Source organism: Electrona antarctica (assembly GCF_951216825.1).
Source record: "Electrona antarctica genome assembly, chromosome: 16".
NCBI classification, from domain to species: Eukaryota; Metazoa; Chordata; class Actinopteri; order Myctophiformes; family Myctophidae; genus Electrona; species Electrona antarctica.
In genome coordinates, this window is record NC_136797.1 from 42,014,518 (window position 1) to 42,041,060 (window position 26,543).

Genomic DNA, 26,543 nt, shown 5'->3' on the forward strand with positions numbered 1-26,543 from the left:
GTTACACAGATGTGAGGGGGGTGGGGGTGTCAGGAACTTTTAAACGGGTGAGGTAGCAGTCAGGTGATGATGTTACCCTGATGCAATGTTTCAGCTTAAAGGGAGGAGGTTAGCTCCAGAAGCTGTGTGGAGTTTTACTTATTTATTTTTTTCTCTTTCAACTCACGTTCACATCCAATTTAGATATTCTCGCTGTCAGGTGGAAACCTTGTACTTTTCAGGAAATAGAATGGTCAGCAACGGTGAAAATTGCAGATCTTATACAAGCTCACTGCTCTTGCTTGACACTCTTGTACGACGAAGTACTGTAGGGCATTAGGTGACCAAATAAAACATAAAAAGGTTGAAATGTGGAGATGCAAGGTTTCTGCCCGACAACGACAATGTTCTCTACATATCTTTGTATTATTTAAAACAGCGGACCTTGGGTTGGACATACTTGCGGGGAAATAGCAGCTGAATGATGTTGAAAAACATTCCATATTTTGTGATATATTTTATCACAGCAGAAAGATGCTTCACCGTGTTTTTAGTATGTTTTAGGCACAGCTAGCAGGCCAGCAGTGGAAGACCTGAGGGGGGGGCGGCTCAGGACATATTTAGGCAGGCAGTCATGTAGGTAGGAAGTTGCGAGACCATTGAGAGCTTTATAAACAAGTAAAATAATTTTAAAATCAATCCTAAAAACAACCGGAAGCCAATGCAGTGAAGCTAAAATATGTTCTCTCATCTTAGTTTTAGTTATAATTACATAAGTTGTAATCTGTCAGTTGTTTTCTTTGGCAGTCCAGAAAAAAGTACATTGCAGTAATCAAGCTGAGAAAAAACAAAGGCGTGGATCAGCATGTTTGCATCATCCAATGACAGATAGAAGAGCCTAAGGTGAAAAAATGCGAGATAAATAAAGATAAATAAAGATACTGGCGTTTATGATTATAGAGCAAATACAGTCTGTCTGAACCAAAGCATAGAACCAGAACTAGATAACTTAAAGGGGAATACCAATCATTTTCAACAGTTTACTATGTCATTAATATACCTTAGAGCTGTTGTGTGGAAATAATAAAAAAAGTCTCCCCATTCTGTGTTTCCTAGAACTGGAGGTATGAAAAAAAATATTAACATTGTGAATCACATCTTGATCAAGATGTGATTCACAAGGTTAATGATTTTTTTAAGGAAGTTATCATGAAGATTGTCAATGCTTTTATTTTTTTATGGCCCCTCTTAAGTCTTACATCACTACTATTGCCATCATTATTATCTTTTGGTCTAAAGGTGCTTAAGTTTAGGACCATTTTATGATTTCAGTTTACTGTATGTCGTCAGCAATGCATGGTATAGTGTAGTGTAGGCTACTCTGTATTGCCGGTCATTTCCACTGTCCAGACCTTGAATGTCCATATGAGCAACATTTCAGTCTTAATTTCTTCAGACAAAGCACAGCAGTCTGTGATGAAAGCCAGATGCTATGTCTCCATGGTTCCGACCAGGTTGAATAGTTCATGCTACAATTCTGATGAATACAAATAAAAGGTTATTTTAACCAATCTCTATTATTACAAATATCACTAGTACATTGGGGGGCGACTGTGGCTCAGGAGGTAGAGCAGGTCGTCCAATGATCCATGGGTCGGCGGTTCGAATCCCGGCTCCTCCTGTCTACATGTCGAAGTGTCCTTGGGCAAGACACTGAACCCCAATTTGCTCCCGATGTGCTGGTTGGTACCTTGCATGGCTTCCGCCGCAATCGGTGTATGAATGTGTGTGTGAATGGGTGAATGTAATGCACAATCTATGTAAAGCGCTTTGGATAAAGGCGCTATATAAATGCACCATTTACCAATGCACCATTTACATTTGCAGTGGTTGGAGGGGTCTCCCTACTCCATTCCATTGAGACCCTGGTGTTGGTTTAGATTTAGACGGTAGTTTTGTCTGCTCATTTCTTATTCTGTATAGTGTATGACTTCTCTCTCCTGATGGGATACAGTTCATATTCCAACCTGAAAATATATTTTCTGTTTACTAAAGAGCTGGATTGACAGGGAGAGCCCCGTTACTGTACAAACACTCTATAGCAATGATTACTATCACAATATTAGGAGTTATTTAAGTTCTTTCAACAACACTTTACAGTAGCTTTAAGCAGACACCGGATTGGACACCAAATTAGATACACCATCTTCTTTATTGTAGTTTTATCTCTCTCCGTTAGTCGAGACATATAATGTATCGATTGTAGCTTTCAATATGTTTATCCTTTTATCATTCATTTTGAATTTTCTTAGGTAGTGGGTACTGTGTTTACAAATGTTATATGTCCCTGTTATTCTTGTATTTGTTGTTACTGGCAGAACTGGCCTCTTCTCTTGGCCAGTTCACACTTGTAAAAGAGACTTTAGTCTCAATGTGGCTTTTATTGGTTAAATAAATACATTCTTGATCTTTGTATCATTAATTTGTATTTTAGTCAGTGAAGACTTCATTGATTGTACACCAAATAGCAAAAATAGACAATAAGCTCACAAAATCGTCACATTTAAACATGAAAACACTTTCAGCGACAAAAACACCAGGTTGAAAGTTGCTAAGGCAATTGTAATATTGTAATATTTGTCTGTCCACATGTCTAATGCTTGAAGGTGCGAGGCTACGATGCAGAGCTGTAGTGCAAAGTGTATTATGTAAAAAAAATGCTAGAGGCTGAAAATCACGTCGACACATTTTTATTGTGCATGTGAACCCGTTTTCTCTCCCGATTTCCCTTTACAGCATCCACACAACAAACCGAACACAGCAAAAAGAACAGCATTCCATTGTTCAAGTCTTTACATCCACACATTCATGAGTGCAATTCTTTGCGCATAAATAGACTAAACCATCTGAATAGTTGTAGAATATATAATATCTCTCTTGTGAAAAAAATGCTTTGAATCATTTCAGAGCAGGAAACTTTGGAACAGAATATATACAGAAAAGAGCAGACCTGATCATAGACCAGCAGTGTCCCCAAAACCCAGAGGTAAAAAAGGATGCGTCACCATTTAGTTAGAAAAAGTATTAGCTTGCTTCCAGTATAAATATAGAAACTTTTGAGCTACATAACTGTTGCATTGTTGGACGTCGTATATCACAGTTTATCACAGCTTCACGTCATAGAGCGTATGGAATATACACGGTATGCCATAAAAATGTAAAATAAAAACCAAAACACGTTTGACAACATCATCTGAATTCGTCTCGCGATCTCAACATTTCACGGAGCACAGAAGACATAGGGGTATATTTTTGCCATACTATATTATAGATCTTCTCCTATCAGAACAATGGGATTTAGTTTGGAAATTAGTATTTCTAACTCAAATGTCTACATTCACAAACCTTTTGCAATTGTAGACCCCATTTCTTTTGGTAATAAAAAAGGCTCTCAATATGTGAAATACAGTACCTGTTGAACAACAGTCACTTATGCCTGTGGTTCACAAAGTGGTGTGAGCCAGGACCCCTAGCCCCCAGGGGTCCTGGCTTGAGGGGGTTCCAGGGGGTCCCCGGCTAAATAATTGATAGTTGGGAAACAAAATTGTCCCCAACGGGTCTGTAGCTCAGTGTACAAATGGAGCCAAACGGACAATCACTGGTCCCAGAGATAAATAATCGTATAAAATGGGGGTCCACAGAGTGGCACAGACTCATGCATCAAACTGGAGGTCCGTGAGATAGAAAAGGTTTAGAATCAGTGACTATAAATGTATCACTTTGAAGAAACCAAAGAAAAGAAACCGTCATACATGACGTCTCGAACCTCGATTAGAGCTGAGAAGAAGCCATTTAGTCGGTCTTCTTCTCCCCCTGTCCCTTGGCCTTGGGGGACCCCTTCTCCCCTTCCCCCTGGCCTTTGGCTTTTGGGGACCGCTTCTCTCCTTCCCCCTGGCCCTTGGCCTTGGGGGAGCCCTTCTCTTCTCCGTTGGCGGTCGCTGGACTATGCTGACATGCGGCTCCGTTGGTTGAAGCGGTGCTTGTGTCGTCGGCGGGCAGAGCGGCGTAAGGGGAGGAGCCGCGGGCGAACAGGGTCTCGTGGACCGCCGACTCGATGACAGCGAAGGGCGACACCGAAGAGCCCGTCAGCATCATTCTGGTCTGGAAGGTGACAACGAGAGGGTTAAGTCTCTTGCTCGGGCACACTTCAACACAGACTGGGCGGGCCAGGGATCAAACTGCGACATTCCGATTCACACACAGCCACTCCTCTACGGCCTAACCAACTGCCATGTGCGTGTGTGTCAGACAGAGTTGGAGTAGTCATTGTATTTCTGTTCTTGCCATGCCAAGGTTGCATATGTATTACTGTATGTGTATTGGATGACAGTCTGATGAGTTTAAGAAATTAAGTAGAGCCATGTGGCCCAAGGCCCAGAGGTCAGGAGCATATCTCCTGACCTCTGGGCATATTGTCCACGGAGTGTACATCAAGCATGAGGCAGCTTGATGTACACTCCGTGGACAATAACGCTAGTATGTCGCAGGGACTTGCCCCCGATCCAACCCTTGATGCCGAGTGCATCGCGTTCCATTTTTATAGTCCGTGGTATGACTCAGCCGGGGATTGAACCCCGGCCTCCCAATCTCAGGGCGGACACTCTAACCACAAGGCCACTGAGCTGTTTAATAAATCATAATATCTATCTATTTTACTCCTATCATATGCATTCCCTGTCATGGCTGAACTATCACACTCCACTCCATGTAACGACAGTCTGCACTCCCAACACTAGGAGCTTGAAAACAATGCACAGACAGGAGTGTCCACCTAGCAGGACTTTGGACTTTGAGGAGCCTTCTTCTCACTGGAGACGATAAGGGCAGTTTCACATTCCACGTGTTCATTTCGTATTTTTACATACACACACACACACACTCCTTGACACTGCTGCCATCATGACTGCTGATGGTTGCGGAACGTTACACAAAAAACAACAAAATAGGTGGGGAAACAAGTGTTGGATGTGATGAAATGTCTGTTCATTAATTTGACAGATCAAGAGTTTGGGGGGGGAGGGGTGGCTAACAGAAGACATGGTAGATTTATCAGTGTTTCATTCAAGAGCACAAGTCTCCCAGAGAAGAGAGAGCAGAGGGAATGATGCAAGCTGATGAAAATGATGCAAAAGCCCCGGCCCTATGGGTAATACCCAGCTAATGTGAGTCACCGTTGATACAACTACAAAAAAACACACACAGGGAAGGAAGGTTATTTAGAAGATAAGACTTGGGGCAATACCACATGATTAGAGTGAGTTCAGGACCAAAACATTTCTTAGACTGAAGTTATGAGAAATGTGCTCTGAAGTGGTCCTTGTCACAGCTGGTCCTTGTCATTCAGTGCTAATGAATGACACACTGTTAATTAGAGCCCGGCCGATAACCTGCAGTTTTGGGTCCGATGCCAAAAACTACATTTTGACCACAGATTACCGATGACTTATCAATATCTTGCCAGTGGAGTTTTCTAATACATTTTCTAAACTATTTGAGAACATTTAACTGATGAGCAAAGAAATATAAACAAATGCGTTGATTTTCTGTCCAATTTAGTGGAGGTAGTCTGCCGTTTATCACATATTTCTGTGGAAACTGAAATGGGTCACACTGCACAGCTTGGTGCCTGTCCGGTTGCAAACCACAGTTTGGGGATTCTGTCGCAAGTGGTTGCAAGGTGCAAGTCATTGCGAAGCAAAGCTTTGGTCTGGACTGGGCTTTACAGATTACACCTCTTAACAGGATTGTGTCTGCCAACGGCTATTAACAGGATTGTGTCTGCCAACGGCTATTAACAGGATGGTGTTCTATCAGCAACGCTACTCAAGTATTTTACTTTAGTTAAAGTATCAATACTGCAATGTAGTATGTACTCCGTTACAAGTAGAAGTCCCGTATTCAAAATGTAAAGGTACAAAAGTAGCGGCATCAAAATGTACTTATAGTAAAAGGTACTCATATTGCAGAATGTCCCATTTCACAAGTTCAAAATGTGTACAAAATCTTTTGAAAATAGCCGATCTACTCACGATGAGCTTGTAGATCGTTGTAGATAGTTATTTTCAAATGGCCAAAGGGTTGGAGTGGTTAATGTTTGTTTTCTAATCAAAATCAAAATCTCCAAAGTAACTAGTAGTAACTAAAGTTTTCAAATGATTGTAGTGGAGTAGTGTAGTGTATTGGTCCGAGACATCATCTTTACGTTCTACGAATTGAAGTACGCCTCTAATCTCAAACTACTGGATGAAATGAAGGACAACCTTCTGCTGGACATGTATCTGGCTCCTCAGTGGTATACTATATTGTATGTGACGGTGTGCAACATACCTTGTTGACCACAGTGAAGACGGTGTAGATCAACATCAGATGGTGTTTCTGGAGTGGCAGGTAGTTGGTGTGCTGCAGGGCAAACAACACTGCCCCTATCAGGGTGATCTTGGTCGGGCTGAAAAAAACAACAACCATGATGTTAAGGCAGCTGTGTCCAAATAGTAAAAGAAATCTATGAAAATCTGGGAACTAAATCGTTACCAAGAAATTTCTTCACCAATGTGTTTCTAAAAGGTGTCTAATAACATGTACTAAAAGTTTGAAATTCAACTCCCGTGGGAAATTGAGTTATTAGCATAATATGTGACCATACCCATAACATCCTATATAAGGCAAAAAAGTCCAAATTTCATCATTCTTTAAGTAGCATGTGACATATGAAACTAGGGGGTTTTCATGATTCTGAATACATTCCAAGCATTAGTTTTGCACAAAAAACACTCCTTGGGAGGAAAACGGCCTCACAAACGTGATGAGGTCAGCACATTTGGTCAAGTGGATATGGCCTAATTTAGCCCAAGGAGTGTTTCTTGTGCAAAACTAATGCTTGGAATGGATTCAGAATCATGAAAACCCCCTAGTTTCATATGTCACATGCTACTTAAAGAATTATGAAATGTGGACTTTTTGCCTTATATAGGATGTTAAGGGTATGGTCACATATTATGCTAATAACTCAATTTCCCACAGGAGTTGAATTTCAAACTTTTAGTATATGTTATTAGACACCTTTAGAAACACATTGGTGAAGAAATTTCTTGGTAACGATTTAGTTCCCAGATTGGTCAAATACCTGATAAAATGCCCTTACTAAAAGGGCCGGCAACCTTTTTAACATGTGCCATATTTACATTTTCTTCAAGTCAAGTGTGCCATATCTCTACTGAATGTTTCATCTTCAAAACTTGGCATCACACATGTCATTTCTTCCATGCGGGCCAATCTCTCCCCCGTCTGTAATGCTGAGAACTTACTAGGACATTTTGAGGAGTTCGTTGGTCTCTGGCTTCCAGACTCCTCGAACCAGCTGCTCAAAGTTACTTATCAGCCCACCGCCAGCACCTTGTGAAGGGAGAGAGAGAAACACATTAGCTAAATGCCAATACTCAAATACTCCTCCGCCCTCCAGTGTGACCCGGAAATAGTTTGCGTCCCAAAACTTAATTTGCTTTTGGAGGAGCAGAGAGCGAGGAGACAGGAGGCTCCCCAAGCCAGATGTGGCGAAGAGACATCAAATGTAGTTTTTTTTTACAGAAGTAGTGACTATCAGTCTCCACGGGCTATGGAATGCCAGGCTTCAAAGGGATGATGGAGAGCAAACGAAACTTTGATCTGCTCGTATTCTAATAATGTAAACATTATGCACTGCCTACGTTCATGTGTGTCAGTGGTCTGAGAGTTAAACTCTCCCTCTTGATTGAACTGGAAGAGATGAAAAGCGAGCTTGACATTCCTGTTAAAATTGATCCAGTGGGCGGAGGGCATTTCTGCCTTTATTACTAGTAAACAGTAGAGTCAGAAATCTTGGATCCAAATATTGTACTTTGACTCCACTACATTTATTTGAAAACTTTAGGTACTAGTTACTTTGTAGATTTGGATTATTATTACAAAACAACATACATTAACCACTTCATTGGCCATTTGAAAATAGCCGATCTACAAGCTCACAATGTGTTGCAAGCAATGACACATTGTGAGCTTCTAGATCAGCCTTTTCAAAAGATTTTTGCACAATAATGCACAATGAGTACTTTTAGTACATTTTTATGTCAATACTTTTGTACTTTCACTCAAGTACATTTTGAATTCCAGACTTTTACTTTTAACATTCGAGTACGTTTTCCCACCACCGATAACTGACGTTGCTTCAAGGTCAATCTGGGTACCCATCGGCAAAAGGAAAAACAGCGCCGTTTTTTCCTTTGAAGTTGACGTTAGTCAACAGTCTGTCTCGAGAGACCACTTCAAGGTAAACCACACACACCTTTGGCCCATCCGATGGTGATCATGACCAGCAGGCTGTCCTGGTATTTGCCGTGGGCCATGAGGACGCCTCCGAGGACCTTCCACGTGCGTGTCACTTCCTTCATGCCCGTCAGCACCAGCCTGAGAGGAAGCAGTGCCGCAGTACAGTAAACCAGGTCCAGGGGGCAGTAGAACACCAGGTACCTGACAGACACACACAGAATGGATCATCTCATTAAAACAGTGGAAGAGAGATAGGTACTAGGATAAAAGGTAGCAATATATACCAATATATAGTGTGACACGGTAAAAATTACCCTTATTCAAACTTTTAGTTGAGTAAAAAGTGCAAAGGTTGACATAAATGTATACTTAAAGTTTATATTATAAAAGTATGCATTATGCAGAACGGTCCAGTTCACAATCAATCGTTTCAGCACCTTATGTTGACAGTACAATCATTCTGTACGCTAGTTTTTTATTCCTAGGATAGCTCAGGTTTAGGAGCGCTCGTTTTACCACTCTTTTACTACCGTGGATTTTATAATAGTTTTTGGATTAAGGTTGGTGAGGGGTACGTTAATAGTTTTTGGATTAAGGTTGGTGAGGGGTGCGTTGCTCCCCTGCTTGCGGTTATGTTTAGGTTAGAGTTAGAGATAGGGTTAGTACAAGTCATAGAGTACTAGTAGGCATAAACACTTGTGTGCGGTCCAAAACACAGCCCAGCGCTTCATACTCCACTGACAACCAATCACAGCGCTCCAAATTCCCTCCCATCATAGGAATAAAAAACTCGCATTCTGTACATACATGGTACACAGTCTCCATTAACAGTTCTTTCCAGCAGAGATCCTTGAGAAGTACCATTTATCACCAGAAGAGGGAGCTAAAGCCTCATATATATTGGGTTGTGAAGCTCATTGAACTTCTCTCTCCCTAATGGCCTCACATTAAAGAAAACAAGAGTAAAAGCAGTGGTGGATTTAGTTTACTCTTTTTAAAGAGTAAAAGTAGTACAAACTAAAAGTAAGTAAAAAACGAGTAAAACTGAATACTGATCCTGGTGGAGAAAGGAACTAAATTGGTCATAAAATGTCAATTATACTAAAATGAGACGTGGAAAAAGTACTCCGATTTCGACTTATTTAAAGCCCAGTGCACACCAATGACTCACAATGCAAACTACAATTTAGCAGACGCTCTTAATCTAGAGTGATTTACAGTAAGCAAGAACACCACACGGTAATACATCAAATACATACCTTACTTATGATCCTTGATGAATATTTCTGAGAACCTAACATCCGTCTAATAGTAGAATATCTGCACAATGAAACTATAAGAATACACTATAGAATGCCATGTCTACATAATATGCCACCTAAATTACATAATTTTCACCTTTGTATATGCCTGCAAGGTCATAGAAGCACGGCAAGAAGAAAAAAATAACCCAAAAAAATAACAGAATTGCCCAGTTGCAGCAGTTCAGTAATCAGAATATGTCCAGGTCAGGACATCGAATCAGGAGAGTTAGTTTATCCTGAGAGAACTGACATGGGTGGGCAGCATGCATTTTCAGAGCATGTTCAATGAATCGATAATGTTCCAGCTAGGATCAATGGAATTAACTTAGTATACTTCAAGTTCCCCTTTAGCAGTATCACAACTTTTAAGAACAATATACTATGCACCTTTTCTTTTATGCCAACGTTATATCATCATCATCATCTGAATCTGGACGTTTTGCCAATTATTTGGGGGCCACTTGCAATACACTCACAGCCCACACTAGTGGGACTCAACCACAGGTGGGGAAAAAAAACGGAACTGAAACACTAGGTTTCAGAACATTGGACACAATGGAATGGACAGGGTGCATACAGTACGTTGGTTAGACATACCAACAGTCCAACAGGCATTAGTCCGACAACACAGTCGCTCCCGACATGCGTGGCCGGTTACAACTAACCCGAGGCAGGTTCAAACTCACCCATGGCTCCCGACATGTGTGGCAGGTTAAAACAAACCTGTGGCAGGTTAAAACTAACCAGTGGATCCAGACATGCGTGGCAGGTAAAAACTAACCTGTGGCTTCCTGTGAAGTATAGGGTGTATTGGAGTGTGTAGTGTGTCAGACTAATGCCTGTCGGACTGTAGCATGTCGGACCAAACACATGCACCTGGAGTGTGGACAGGGTCAGGTTTGGACACACAATGGACAGGGTTAGGGCTGAAATTTCCAGGTCTCTCACCAGAAGATTGAAGCCAGCAGAACGCTGGTGCCGTTGGACAGCGGGGCTATGGGGGGCTCGGCCAGCATCATGCTAGACAACACGGCACCTCCGAAACAGAAGAGCATGGAACTGAACCAGCACGCAAACGGGCTCCTCCGTGACAGCTCCAGAGCTCCTGCAAGAACACGACAGCAAAAGTACGGCTTATTAGAATGATCATGTATTCATTTTAGACGGCTTGTTATTATCATGTATTTGGGTTTATTATTATTTTTTAAACCACTGTAGACAGCTATTTATTATCTTTTACATTATGAATCTATTTTAAACAACATTTGTTTTTCAGCATCCTTAACCTCTTAATCTATTTTCTATATAGTGAATGAGAATCGATCTGATTCACTATGATCGGCGAAGTAAGGTGGGTGAATTTCTTGACTGTGCAGTATAAGATGTAACATTTTTTAAACCTTTTGCCCAAAATAAAGATGCCAGGTTGTTAATGTAGCAGAATATCTTTCACATCGTGAGCTCAGTGGCCTTGTGGTTAGTGTCCTATCAGCACCCTGTGACTAGTGGGAGGACGGGGTTCAATCCCCCAGTCCGGTCATACCAAAGTCTATAAGACATGTCTGAAGTGAGTGGTGCAACAGCGCCCCCTGTTGGTACCCTAAACATACATAGGGACGGACAGACGGACATTGCTGGTTCTAGGAGTGGTTGCACCACTCAAAAATAAAAAAGGAAATTGGACCCAATGCCTCCCTGCTTTGCAATCAGCCACAAGGGTTGGATTGGGGGTTCCACAGTACCTCTCAGGCCTCCTCCATAAACCTACTCTGTCACGGAACCTGCGGTCCACAGACTTGGACCTCCTCTCTGTCCCCAAAACAAACACGCAAACCTTGGGGGACAGAGCCTTCAGGTTGTCAGCCCCCACCCTGTGGAACTCTCTCCCAATAGAGACTTGCAATGCTCCAACACTGGACTCTTTAAAGGCTGCCTTGAAAAGACACCCATTTTCTCAGGCTTATGGCATATATACACAGTAGTTGTTTGTTGTTTTGTTTGGTTGATTGTTTTTCATTTTGTAAGGCCCTATATCAATTCAAGCCATTATTATTATGTCCCACTCCCTGCTAGCGTCATGCCCAGAGGGTGTACTTGTACATGGCTGGGGAATGTTCTAGTACATCAAGCCACCTCACGCAGAACAGAAACAGGAGCCTATGGGGGCCACATGACTCGGGAACCGTTGGTCCCCAAGGCTACTATCATATATTTCACATTAGGTAACATTATGGGAATGGGTGTCGCAGGAATTTGTACATGTAATTTGTGTCTTGGAGATTAATTATAATTCATGTTTGTACAAAGCCCATCCCAGTCTGGACAACGATCATACTACTGTGCCAGAGTCACTCCAGAATCACCAAAAACAATTATTCTAACCGGCCTACTACAATAAAGACTATGGGTGCTTTCACGGTTTACCCTGGCATCGCCATTTTTGGGGCAAAGATAAATGCGAAAAAGAATTAGCATCAAAAGCAGGAGGAATCCTAGTAGAGTCCTGGGGTTTAAGTACATTTAAGTACGAGCCTAGGCTTTATGAAATTTGAACTCTTGTACAAATCCCACATTTTAGTAAATGTTATCTCAAGTTTACAGCATTTACACTGGCAATACTGTGTCAACATTGTAAAGATAACAGTGGATTAACGATTGCTGAAATGTGTACCATATACATCTACTATATCTGTAGACCATTTTAACCTGAACTACATGAACTCTAGCTTTCCTATTCTGGGGCGAACAGTCAGTGAAAATAGCAACTCTACATGCTCACAACATGTCGTGATGTGTTGTGACTGTGAGCTTGTACATTGATTGATTATACTTTCTGCAAACGGTCTTCAGATGTACAATTATACAATAATGCTAAAAAGGATGAAACAAAAAGACTAACGGTTTTGGTGTAGAGGAAAATATATATGAGGGGGCCTAGTATAGAACCCTGGGGGACTCTGGTCAATGAAGTATATAAGGTTTAAATGGTTAAGTTATAGCAGTTACCACCGATAACTAATACATGTGTAATAAATATCTATTTTGAAGAGTTAGAGATGAACTGCAAAGTCAAGATATTGTTCATCGTTTGTAAATATACTGTATGACAGACTGTCAGCACCCTGTGACTAGTGGGAGGACGGGGTTCAATCCCCCAGTCCGGTCATACCAAAGTCTATAAGACATGTCTGAAGTGAGTGGTGCAACAGCGCCCCCTGTTGGTACCCTAAACATACATAGGGACGGACAGACGGACATTGCTGGTTCTAGGAGTGGTTGCACCACTCAAAAATAAAAAAGGAAATTGGACCCAATGCCTCCCTGCTTTGCAATCAGCCACAAGGGTTGGATTGGGGGTTCCACAGTACCTCTCAGGCCTCCTCCATAAACCTACTCTGTCACGGAACCTGCGGTCCACAGACTTGGACCTCCTCTCTGTCCCCAAAACAAACACGCAAACCTTGGGGGACAGAGCCTTCAGGTTGTCAGCCCCCACCCTGTGGAACTCTCTCCCAATAGAGACTTGCAATGCTCCAACACTGGACTCTTTAAAGGCTGCCTTGAAAAGACACCCATTTTCTCAGGCTTATGGCATATATACACAGTAGTTGTTTGTTGTTTTGTTTGGTTGATTGTTTTTCATTTTGTAAGGCCCTATATCAATTCAAGCCATTATTATTATGTCCCACTCCCTGCTAGCGTCATGCCCAGAGGGTGTACTTGTACATGGCTGGGGAATGTTCTAGTACATCAAGCCACCTCACGCAGAACAGAAACAGGAGCCTATGGGGGCCACATGACTCGGGAACCGTTGGTCCCCAAGGCTACTATCATATATTTCACATTAGGTAACATTATGGGAATGGGTGTCGCAGGAATTTGTACATGTAATTTGTGTCTTGGAGATTAATTATAATTCATGTTTGTACAAAGCCCATCCCAGTCTGGACAACGATCATACTACTGTGCCAGAGTCACTCCAGAATCACCAAAAACAATTATTCTAACCGGCCTACTACAATAAAGACTATGGGTGCTTTCACGGTTTACCCTGGCATCGCCATTTTTGGGGCAAAGATAAATGCGAAAAAGAATTAGCATCAAAAGCAGGAGGAATCCTAGTAGAGTCCTGGGGTTTAAGTACATTTAAGTACGAGCCTAGGCTTTATGAAATTTGAACTCTTGTACAAATCCCACATTTTAGTAAATGTTATCTCAAGTTTACAGCATTTACACTGGCAATACTGTGTCAACATTGTAAAGATAACAGTGGATTAACGATTGCTGAAATGTGTACCATATACATCTACTATATCTGTAGACCATTTTAACCTGAACTACATGAACTCTAGCTTTCCTATTCTGGGGCGAACAGTCAGTGAAAATAGCAACTCTACATGCTCACAACATGTCGTGATGTGTTGTGACTGTGAGCTTGTACATTGATTGATTATACTTTCTGCAAACGGTCTTCAGATGTACAATTATACAATAATGCTAAAAAGGATGAAACAAAAAGACTAACGGTTTTGGTGTAGAGGAAAATATATATGAGGGGGCCTAGTATAGAACCCTGGGGGACTCTGGTCAATGAAGTATATAAGGTTTAAATGGTTAAGTTATAGCAGTTACCACCGATAACTAATACATGTGTAATAAATATCTATTTTGAAGAGTTAGAGATGAACTGCAAAGTCAAGATATTGTTCATCGTTTGTAAATATACTGTATGACAGACTGTTGTCATGTTAAAGTTCACAATAACAATGTTATTGTGAACTTTAACATGACAACGGTCTGTCATACAGTATATTTACAAACTAGCATCCAATAAACATTAACAAGGTTAACATGGAGTAGACAGAGAGAGGAACAAGATGAGTAGAAGCACTATGGCTGGACCACATTCAGTGCAAAGTGCACGCCACAGACAGCTCACAGTTAAACTGCTGTCTGTCCTGGGAGTTAAGATAACATGTTACTCAACTCAACACACTGTGACAGGGGGCAGCCCTGTACCCCTGCCCCCTTATTACAGGAAGACTCTGGATAATGACTGTTGTCACAAGTACTCAGGATGAATTAGGAGCCATTAGTGTACATTTTACAGTGCTTAAGTTATATTTAGAATTATTATAAGGTCAGCCAAAGGATAGAGAACGCCACAAGACAAATAACTACTAGCATGTCCTGTTCTTCTCAGTCAGCACACAGAGTCAGATTGTGTGCACATCTTATGCCTGCATTTAGGCCAGGTGCTGGACATCAATTAATTTAGGCCAGGTGCTGGACATCAAGGCATTTAGGCCAGGTGCTGGACATCAAGGCGAGAATCAAGGAGAGGATAAAAACATCCACACACCGTTTTATAGCTCTGAAGAACTTACTTTAATTACTGACGCAAAGGGTCGAAATGTTGAGCTAGTAATCAGTTCTTTGGAGTCTTAAAACAGTGTGTGGATGCATTGTGTGGATGTCCTTGCTTCTCAGTCAGCAGACATGCCTTGACAAATTACATAATAACCAATGTTAAATTTACCATGTTTATGACTGTGTGTGTGTGTGTGTGTGTGTGTGTGTGTGTGTGTGTGTGTGATGTAATTTATATAGAGTACTACAGCTGCCATGGCTGTAAATCTATACTATGAAAGAATGAGTTAACCCACTGCAACACATTATAGTTCCATTTAGTGTAGCTCATTTCTAAAGTAAGTGAAAAGAGGGTTTATTTTACTTTTATACTAAAAGCCTTGATAAATAAATAGCAGTCTGTCATGTGTATCCACATTTCAAATCCTAACCCAACAAATGCTATCAGGCACATTAGTAAATGATTTGCTCAGCATTGGCCAAAGCAACTCAACCCAACCGCCGGAAGCCCAAAAGCCTGATATCTCCACTGGCCGAGGAGGGATTCCCCCTTGACGTAAACAGTAGATGTTGGGCTTTAACGCCAGGTACAAACCTCAAGTGTTACACAAGCAGCTATTCAAATACATGACCAAGCCATAGCAGCGAGGCTATGCAGAGCAACACTGCTAATCTGAGGGGATTTAATCCAGATTACACATCACGCTCCTGAAGTGGAACAGTCAGACCAGGGCATCTATCAACCTCTCCCAACTGTAACTCATGATTTCTTTTAAACTTTGATGTACGGCATTGTCGCATCTCGCATGCCAAGAATAGGCGATTTGATTGCATTGCAAATTGCAATGTGTTGTAAATTACTGCCAGTCCATGTTCTCAATTCAGTGGCAGAATAAAGCTCACCACTCTTGAAACACACACACCCATACTGGACCCAATACAGACTTACCGGGTGGTTTGCACTACACACCACACTGTCCTGTTAAGAGGATTTAATGAGGTGTTGTGCACAAAGTCACAATCGTTGAAAAATATTTTGACAGAAGGAGAGGCGATAGACAGATAATTTGACAGAAGAGAGACAACACAGACAGATTGCAGACAGACAGAAGCCAGGGGGAGGAGGGGGATTTCATTTGTGGGTAAAATGAATCTTTCCATCTGTCATGTTTGCATAATATCTCTTTACATAACAGACGTGGTTATGTAAAAACCCATAGCAGACATGTATAAGACACAGAGACTTAATGTAAACCTTTCTCACAATTATTTGTACAGCAGTACAGCTTCATCAAGTGACGCACATCTAAAACACATACAATAGACTACGGTACAATAAGCATGTAATTATTGTTAAATAAACACAAACAATACAGCCAACTAGTACCATGCATTGCAAAACATCAATTGAATGTGAGGTTATATTTTCACATACTCCTACATGATGGGGCTTCATAGTGTAAAGCAGGGAATGTCTCTTATGTCGGCACACAATAAACTGCCAACTCTAATATTTTATTTAACCAACAAAAGCATGGTTCTGAACCCCTAAAGTAGGTCAATCATCACTGGGTGTCGTCACTCAATCTTCATGGTTTATTTACCTTTTCCAAACCAATGCATCTTAAAACAAATACACTATGGCCAGCTTGCATAAAGTGGGTGATGTGTTGCTTTTGTCGGTTAAATAAAATATGGGAGTAGGAGCAGTCTAGATACAATGTATCGTGTGTGGACATTCCCTTCTTTCCATGAGTATTTTTGGCCCAGCACTGTTTTTAAAGAACTGTGGGGATGGTGATGATCTTATCCTTTATTCATAGGACTTCACGGTGTGCCACCATTAAGCCCTATATACATTGTTGTACGAGAGAAAGTGAATGTGGGCTTGTAGATCTGACATTATTCCCTTATAATGATGTGTTCAAAAATAGGGAGGCCAGGTTGAAAGTGTGCATGCAGAGGGTTCAGACCTCCCCCATAGTGGTCGGATGTAACTAATGCATTGTCATAACATGACAATGTACAGTACAGCTGTACAGATGAGTGGAATGACTGGAGGCGACTGGAAAGAGAACATGGCCTACCTGTCTATAGAGACACACAAACCTGCAACATCAGCAAAAGTAAAGTGTTAATAATCAAGAAAGTTGATTTACCACTACTTAAAAAGGTACAAGGAGTGAAATGCAGTATGGCAAGATCATTCATGTTAAATGTTAATGACTCTGCACTTTGAAAACACCTTTCTAGATTGAGGTCATCTTCCCAATAAAAGCCTGAAGACAATTCCTCTCATGCTTGAGGGGATAAGAGTTTGGAAGATCTTCAAATATTTTCAGATATCAATGTATGACATAGTTGGAAAGCTTAAAATCATTGGAAAGCTTTACCAACTATCATAACGTCAGTCAGAAAAAATGACTGAGGGCCTACTTGAGATCAAAACGCTGGGTCACATGTGTATAGTCGTTGCCAGATATTATGTCTGTTTACAGTGTGATATGCAAACTTCCTGTTTTATCACTGAGGGACTGGGCGTGGTTCTGGTTTGTACATTTAACAGCCGGAGACACCATGCTACTGTAGTAACTAAACCAGAAACACCACATTGTTGTTCAGCGCAGATTAAACCCACGTTTGTCCATACTCTTAACTTCGTTATGAGTCGCCGTCAGACATAAAGTGAAGTCTTGCATGTCCAAAACCGTTACTTTTCAGGAAATGGGGAGGAAAAAAGAAACTGTCTAGTTTCTGCTGCCCTAGTGTAGCGATTCCTAAACTTTTCAGGTCGAGACCAATATGGTAGATGTTTGGGACCCAAACTAGTGAAAATAGCTGATCTACAAGAGCTTGTAGATCGGCTATTTTCACTACTTCTTAGTTTTTCGTTTCTTTTATTCATGGAATTTCTTCGATGTTGTTTGTTTATCATAAAATAATGTATTTTAAAAGATCTTTTGGAAAAAAAAATGTTTATGTAGGAAAAGAAAATGAGATTTTTTACTGTTTGGGAAACAGTGTTCTAGTCTAGTAGTGGAGCCAATGTAGTCGTTCAGTCAAAGGCTCTTGTGTTGCGAGACAGACTTAACCACTTTCAATTTGGCGTCCCTAACGTGTCAGCAACTCAGCATGTCATAGGTGAAAACCTTTAAACATTTGCTAAATGTTTGAAAGTTGAGCTCTACAAGCTCATGTGCCATGCATTGAGGGTTGCAGAGGTTAAATACCTGAAAAAAAAACATGAACATTAATAGAACATATTAATAGAAAGGGTAATATGTAAACAAATTAAGAAAAAATATGAATTTCCAGAACACTGATGATAGTGCTGTCAAACAGCACAGATATGAAATCTATGAAAAAGTTCAAACTGCAACACAATTTTATACAATATATGCCACGGGAAGTGTACAAGCAGTTAGTCCTTGTGAAGTAAGATGCTTTAACCACTTGAACCGTAACGTGTACTAGCCTCCCTATTCTGAGGCGAAAACAGCAGATCTACAATCTCACAACGAGCTTGACTTGTAGATATGCACCGTTTTTGGTGAAAATATTTGGTAGAGCCAAAACTGGAGGAGGCCAAGACAGAGCCCTCTGGCAAGCCAGTCCCTACTTAACCACTAAAACTAAGTACATGGTTCATGTGGTTTGGATTTATGTCTAATAGCAGCTGTTGGCCTCTGGTTCACTAGGTCACCATTTAGGCTAAATAGTAACAGATAGTTGCACTGACAACACCTTCAGTCAGCATCATTCCATTTACTGACAAGCAGCTCTACATGAAGAGGCCACTTGGCAGGCCTCTAAACTGGTACTGCAGGTACAATTACACTAATGCAAAGTTAAATGGCTAAAATAAAATGTTCACTACAATATTTGCTTTAATATACTACATGAAACATAAAAGTCCCTTTGATTTCCCTTTTTCATAAAAAACATTCCATTACTACAGCCTATATTGTTAATGTTTCAACCCATATAATAATATAATTAAACTGAAAGTATTTTGATTATTCGTTTTGAGTATTAGCCTCGATAAAGAAATAGAACGGCATCATTTTACAGTACATACAGTAATAGTATAAAATGCTAACTCACATAAAATCTGTGGAATAACAGATTTATAAAGTTCCATGGTGGAAACAGGCTTTTCTGAGCATGAAACAATGAGCATGACCGAGTGCTGTACATTTAACCAGGTTTTCACCAGCTTGTAGGTGCATTTTTTTTTTAAACGGATGAAAAGCAGAATAATGTGGACATATTCTTTCACATGCAACAATTTCACCAGTTGCTTCTAAGTGTGAGATTCTTCTATCCCCACATTGGAAACCATGGAAAGGCTACAGTAAATGTTTGGTGCCAATCCATTGTTTGTGAAAAAGAAAGCACTCTATTTGTTGTGACCACACATCCAAAACTGCTATTGTGACACTGGGCTTGGGCCCTACATCCCATTATAAACCTGCAGGTACAGTCAGTAAGTGTTAAGCCCAAACCACAGTTCTCAACCCTTGTGGGTTGAGACGGGACAAGACGGTTTTAGCGTTCGTCCCAGCGGTGCGATATGTCCTGTTGCATGACGAATTTTCAGTCAAACCAAGTGGACCCAAGTGATTCAATTCAATGGACCAAACCACACCAATGGGTCGCCATGCAACTCCTTGTGGTTTGGGCTTCATGAATACCCAGTATTTATATATAAATATATTCTAATAAATCCATACATCAGTGCTAGTGTTCTTATCAGGCTCCAAATGAAGCAACAGCATGATCAAGATCCTAAAAGGGTGGTTAGACTCCAGTGTTTGCATTTGGAAAAGAAACATTTACAATTCAAATGTTAGTGTGACAGAGACCAGATCCAACACAGCCCATTAGTTTGCTGCTCTGACTCCAGTATTCTCTCACTCTCTCCCTCTCTCTGCAAAGAGTGCTCAAGGCTGCATTTCAATTGCCTAAAGCAGTTTCTTAACTTAATTTATTCCTTTAAAAAAAAAAAAAAAAAAGGAAATCAAAAGCAAGCCGCCTTTTCCTGGACTTGCTGCATCTGCATTTATATAGCATCCAAAGTGGTTGACACTTGTGACTTGACAATATGCGTTACTTCACCAAATAACACACATTCACACACTGACCATGGAGGAAACCATTCAAGGCACCAATCTGCTGGTGATTAGGGGTTCAGTGAAGGAGCCGGGGATCAAAGTGATGCCCCCCAAAATAAGTAATACATTATCACTCAGTACCTTTTCCATTGGGAACCTGAAAGTGTTATAAAGTACTTTACATAAAGCACACAAGAATGTCCTTTTTGTGAAGTTCTTTATGACAACCATCATTTCATTGGACTTGCAAAATAAACATGACTTGTCCCATAACCTTTGAGAACCTGTTCTAAGGTTGCTATAGTAACAAGATGGGCACTGTGCTGTACAGTATAATTCAAAACAAGAACAAATCTCCAACCTAACCTGTCATTCACAATCATTCAATCCAACATAGGTCTTTCTTCCTATATCTTTGTCACAATTTTTTTCTCTCTCTACCCTCCTCTCTTTACCTCCAGCTAGAGGGATTAATTATAGGAAATGAAAATGTTTACAGATTCCACACATTTAAAAAAAATAGAAATATGGATTCAGTGTTTAACTTCATTTTCACAACTTCTTCAAAACTTTCACTTAAATGTAATTATATTCTTTGTATGTCTTTCGTTTACATTCCGTCTCAGTCATTTTGTTCTCCTCACATTCAGTCAATTTCTCTTAACACATCTCCAATATCTGTGGACATGATCTCTAGTCCACAGGGACGTTGCTAAAGAAACCATAACATGCTAGTTGTGTCCTTTCTGGCATGACGATGAGGTTAACTGATGGAAATATGACTACTAATTGTACTTCTCGTGATGTCACCATTTTACATACAGTTATCATTCTACTAACACAACCAGCTCAGTAGTTAATAGTGTCCGCCGGATACGAGAGGAATACTTTCAGCCTGTGACATTCCTTTCCTTTCTAGGGAAGAACTATAACAGTGGAATACCTACAAACAGATTTAAGCACTCAAACTCGATCTGTATATTTATTAGTTGACCGGGGTCCCCCCAGGGCTCTATACTAGATGCACTCGTTTTTCCCTGTCAACATCAAATCTCTTGGTGAAAATAGCACATCTGCAAGCTCAGATGCGCTATTTTCACCAAATGATCGCCCCATGAAGTAGCCCCTTAGCATTCATAACACTATAAGCCCTATAGAGCGTCGCAGTCCCGACCCCTGTCATGACGACACCAGGCCCAGGAAATGATTCCCAATGCATTTTTCCCATAGACATTTCAAAAAGTTGTGACAAATCATGACAATAAACACAATATTTGGACCAAACAAATAATTACAAAGAAGAAAAACAACAAAAAGTGTTGTAACCTGCCGTTTTTTTCTTCTAATTATTTTTTTGGCCCAAATAATTGTGTTTGTTGTCATGATTTGTCACTACAAGAGTTGGCTTTGTACGACGCTTAAAATGTCTTTAAATAAATACTTTTTGAAAAGTCTATGAGGAAAATTAACGGAGAATCATTTGCTGGGCCCTGGTAGGGGGCGGCCGGCGGGACTGCAACGCTCTATAGTGTCATGTGCTATTACACACAAACACACTTGGGTAATGTGAGGCTATGAATTGTGTCACTGACCTAGTATTTTTAGTGTTCATACTCTCCCTCTGTGTATATAGTTAGATAGATGGGAGCAGAGCACAGAGGGTTAAAAGGCCACAGAGTTTCAGATGCCTTCCAAAGCATGTCCTAAAATAGAATACTGGGACTACAATGGACTGATGAGTGACTGATGAATGTGCGTGTGCATGTGTGTGTAAGGTCAGCCCTCCCAGTAAAAAGTCCACCTGTCCCTCCAGCTAAAATCTAAGTGACATAATAAACTTGGCACCTCGCCTATCTTTGGCCTGAAACACTTCAGAGTTATGCTATTTGAAGTGGAGCTTTTGATTTTATTGCTTCTCCAAGTTCAAACAAACACAAGACCTGATTAATAATTTACGTGCGGGCATTTTCATAGTTTCACTCAACATACCTAATCAGTTTGTCTGTTAGTTATTGTAGTTTATGTCAGTAGTGAAGTGAAATCACACAGTAACTAACAAACAAAGCAACTGTGTGGACACGAGGAAAAACCTATTGGAGGAAAAGGCTGCCATGCTGCCTGCCACGCAGCCTCTGATATTTTCTTTTTTGTCATAGACAGTTTCTTTCTCTTGTTACAACACCTGTCTCTCAGGTTTACAGTAGAAAGTGGATTTCAAAACATTTGGTGCCCAATAGACACACCAAAGGACAAGTCAAAGCAAGTTTGCACAAAATATATTAACACAATGGCCCTGGGTGAGTGTTTGAACAAGCTGAAACTTATAGTTGAATAGAGAGAAGAGGAAGCGTGGTCTGTAGTTATCAGAAACTGAAAACACTAACAGGTGCTCATTGGAGAGGGTTCAAATAGTAGGATAACATATTTAAGTTCCTTCCCTTGTAGTAGTGGGCTGACATCCAAGTGTGAGACAACAGGTGAACTTAAAGAAATTCCAAGGCAATCTGCTCAGTTGAGTTTTAAAAAGCCTTTAATGTCATGGCTTAGCTAGGCAAAAGTTAAAAACGACACGTTCCGGCTATAATAGAGCCTTCATCAGGGTCATCTTCAGCCCACTACTATAAGGGAAGGTACTTAAATACGTTTACCTACTTGTCTTTGTCTTATAATTTTTCTCACACAGTCCAGTCAGGTCATTTTGATTATGCATTAGGGCAGTGATTCTCAACCTTTTCTGGATGAGGCCCACCTGAAAAATCACCCAAGCACTCTAGCCGCAATTTGCAACTCTAGATTTTTTTATAATGGGATGAATCTAGAGTTGCAATACCCTCCATTGACTCCCCACTCATCCAATTTGGTTTGTGATCTGCTTGTCTTAAACAACGTTAAACTCACAAACATTGCAGCTGTAGTCCAAGCTTGAATTATCCTCTTTCAATCTGCCGAGCTTGTTTTTCATAAAAATCCCCCGTATGAGCTACTTTCTGTAAAGACATCCTCTGCAGGTGATTCTTTTTCTAAGTGTTGCAGTTTGGAAGCACTCGTTTTTGTTAACGGGTCGCGCTGCTGCCTCCTGCATTATGTGCAAATTCGAAACAGGTGGTACGCAGGACCGTTCAGTGACTTATGACGAGTGCTTCCAAACTCCAGCACTTAGAAAAAGAATCACCTGCACAGAATTTCTTGACAGAAAGTAGCTCATAACATGTCTACGGGGGATTTTTATGAAAAACAAGCTCGGCAGATTGAAAGAGGATAATTCAAGCTTGGACTACAGCTGCAATGTTGGTGAGTTTAACGTTGTTTAAGACAAGCAGATCACAAACCAAATTGGATGAGTGGGGAGTCAATGGAGGGTATTGCAACTCTAGATTCATCCCATTGTAAACAAATCTAGAGTTGCAAATTGCGGCTACCAAGCACTCCTGGGCCACATTCATTTTTATAACATGTTTATTTGAATGATCAATCGATTGTGTTCCACCTTGGATCAATGGAACTAACATTATAGTATAGTTAAGTTCTTAAGTATTAGTTTTTCATATTATCATTAAAAATAGTGTTTTGCCAATTATTTGGGGGCCCACTAGCTCTGGTCCATATCCTTACTGCTCTTGCTGCCGTTGCATTAGAGCTATGGACCAGAGCTAGGGGCCCACTTGCAAAACGAGGTTGAGAACCACAGGTTGAGAACCAGTGCATTAAGCTAAATTATTATAGTCATTGTTTAAGGTCAGGCAAGCTCCAAACAAAACTGTGTACCATGGTGATTTAGTTTTAAATTCTTAAACAGATAGTGTTCAGGACTGGAGGATAGTGATACTGAACATAGAACATATGAAGTTACTAGGCAGTTTGGGTTCAAATTAAACAAGCTAATGCAATTATATTCTCTTAATTTTTTTAATAAAATAACACACAGCAATGATGACAGCATGCCTTATTCAGAAGGTAGAGAAGAGACATTTGAATATTCAACAATATATTAATAAAGGAGAGTGGAGACCGATTACAGCCTGCAGAGAGGCGGTATATACTAGGCAATTCGATTTGAACTAAACTAAATATAAGTGAAGTGGATCAATTCACCATCACTTCGAAGTTAGTTAGCATCATAATGTTGCTCACCTGGCTGCTCGCGTAAAGCCATGACTGACACGATGTAATGTGCCATGTCAAAGTATGGGAACATTGACAGGCTGGACAGTCCGTGGGACAGCTCGTCCAAGTTCAGCATCCCGAACAAATCCATAGTTCTGATCGTCCGTATTCTGTCTGTAAACCGTGCAGTCTGCCGTCCGCTGTTGTTATGATGCTGTCAAAAAAAAGCTGTTGACAGGCTTGACGGACGCTACGGAATTAGAGTCTTATTAGCAGCAGCTGTGTAGGCAGGCTTGAATCAACGCCAAAATGGTAAATGGTCAAAAGCTGGCTAATGAAGCCCCGAGATCTACTTCGGTCGCTGGGCAACAGACCTGTGCGTCGCCTCCATGGACAGCATCACACCTTTATGTGAGCCGAGCGCATAGATGGAGATACATTACGGAATTCCTGCTACGTGTTCCGCCATACCGCTGATGATGATGATGATGATGTGAAGGGGGTGGAGCTGCTAGCACAGCAGCGGCTGTTGTGATTGGATCAGCTAAAACAAACCCGCCCCCGTCACTGCGTGTGTGTGTGTGTGTGTGTGTGTGTGTGTGCGCATGTGTGCGTGCGTGCGTGTGTGTGTGTGTGTGTGTGTGTGTGTGTGTGTGTGCGTGTGTGAGTGTGACAGGTTTGTGTGACAGCTCTCAGTCACTAGTATGCCATAATAATAGTTTGTATTACAGTTTAATTACATACAATAAACTGGTGAACGAGTTAAGCCTTGCCTTACGTGTCACAGGTTCGTCACATCACTAATCATTGGTAAAAAAGCACCAGAATTGTTTTAACAGTACACTGTAGGCTACTGTATTGCAAGTAGAAGAGAATGATACTATGTAATATTATGATTTATGTAGGGTGTCACGGTAAAGTTAGAATTGTACCAAGACTGTCAGAAATGTAGTCTATTTTATTAAGTTAAATAAATGGTGTATGTCTGAATGTCAGACTGGATCGAAGACATATCTGGCAGTCTTCGTCCAAGGCTATATAACTACAAGTAGCCGACATTTACTGAAGTACTGTACTTTTTTGTACAATTTCCAGTAGGCCTACTTCTACTCCACTACATATCACCAGGGCAGGAATTTCACGGCGGCCACGGCGGCCATGGCCGTCGTTGCCCCTCTCTTTGGCCTTGTGCCCCTCGAAAAAGTATATGCCCAGACGGCCACAGTGGCCGCGGTGCCCATGTGCCCCGACCGGCGCCCACAGCAGTTCATTTTACCGTGTTTCCTCTGCGCAATTTTCCAGTCATTACGGTAACCTTCCCCAAACGTCTCGCGCAGACTTGTATTGTCTGTAGGCTATTGTAGTTGTGTTGCCATTTGCCAAGTGGTTTGATTCTTTTGCGTTACTTTGCCTCCTCCCTCCTCCTCCTCCGCTCCATGCACGCATACACGCACTGACAGCTCTCACTCACACTGACACTCAGCGCTTCAGGATTATTATCACACAGAGCCCGTGTGTTAAGACCAACGTGACTCGTCTTCATGGACATATAAACTCACAAAACAACACCACGCAACAGCATAGACTGCAGGACTCCTCCACCATTTACCACGCTATCGTCTGCTACGTTAGTTGACAGAGTAAATTGTTTAAACAGCCAACGCTGGCCACTACACGGCTAATACCGCTAGCCAAACGCTAGTAGCCAAGCACCAGAGCGCGCTCACTGTACACCACGCGTCGCTCGCTTAATAATCATTCATTTCTGTATCAATGCGGACATAACGTGGTAAATGTTCATAAGCACACAATTGTACAAAATGCTTTTTACACTTGACTTATCTCCAGAGTCCTCAGTCCTGCAGCCCCACAATGCCATATGCCAGTCTAGCCATAAAATCTACATTGATTGATTGATTGAAAATTGTATTAACAGTTTGCAGAATTACAGTACATTTCAAGCACAAACTCAATACAAAGGCTGTTAACTGTGAGTGGACGACCCAATTAAGCATTACACTTGTTTACAACAGGGTCCACCATGTTCAATTCATCAATATGTTATGTTATGTTATTCAATATGTTATTCAATATATTACTTTAGCACAAAATATAGGCTTTTCTAAACCAAGCCCTCATTCAAAAGTTATGTAAGTAATTAAGTAAATGTTATTTATAAAGCACCTTTTGAAACAAAGTTAGAAGGTGCTGAACAATTTGCACAGTATAAACAATAGAAGAAAATTAAAAACAAGGAACATATCACACAGTTGTGACTATAGCAGAAGAAAAACAAACAAGGCAGAACAGA

General features: G+C 40.9%; 1 protein-coding gene across 1 annotated transcript; it reads right to left on the bottom strand.

The window, feature by feature from the left end:
• Positions 1-2,713: 2,713 nt before the first annotated feature.
• tmem38b (transmembrane protein 38B) lies at positions 2,714-24,729 on the bottom strand. The gene is made up of 6 exons (XM_079524191.1): positions 24,260-24,729; positions 10,593-10,749; positions 8,357-8,541; positions 7,344-7,431; positions 6,367-6,484; positions 2,714-4,140 (listed from the first exon to the last, which is right to left on the bottom strand). The coding sequence occupies exons 1-6, from the start codon at positions 24,381-24,383 to the stop codon at positions 3,832-3,834; spliced, it is 981 nt and encodes a 326-aa protein (XP_079380317.1). The 5' UTR covers positions 24,384-24,729; the 3' UTR covers positions 2,714-3,831.
• Positions 24,730-26,543: the final 1,814 nt, after the last annotated feature.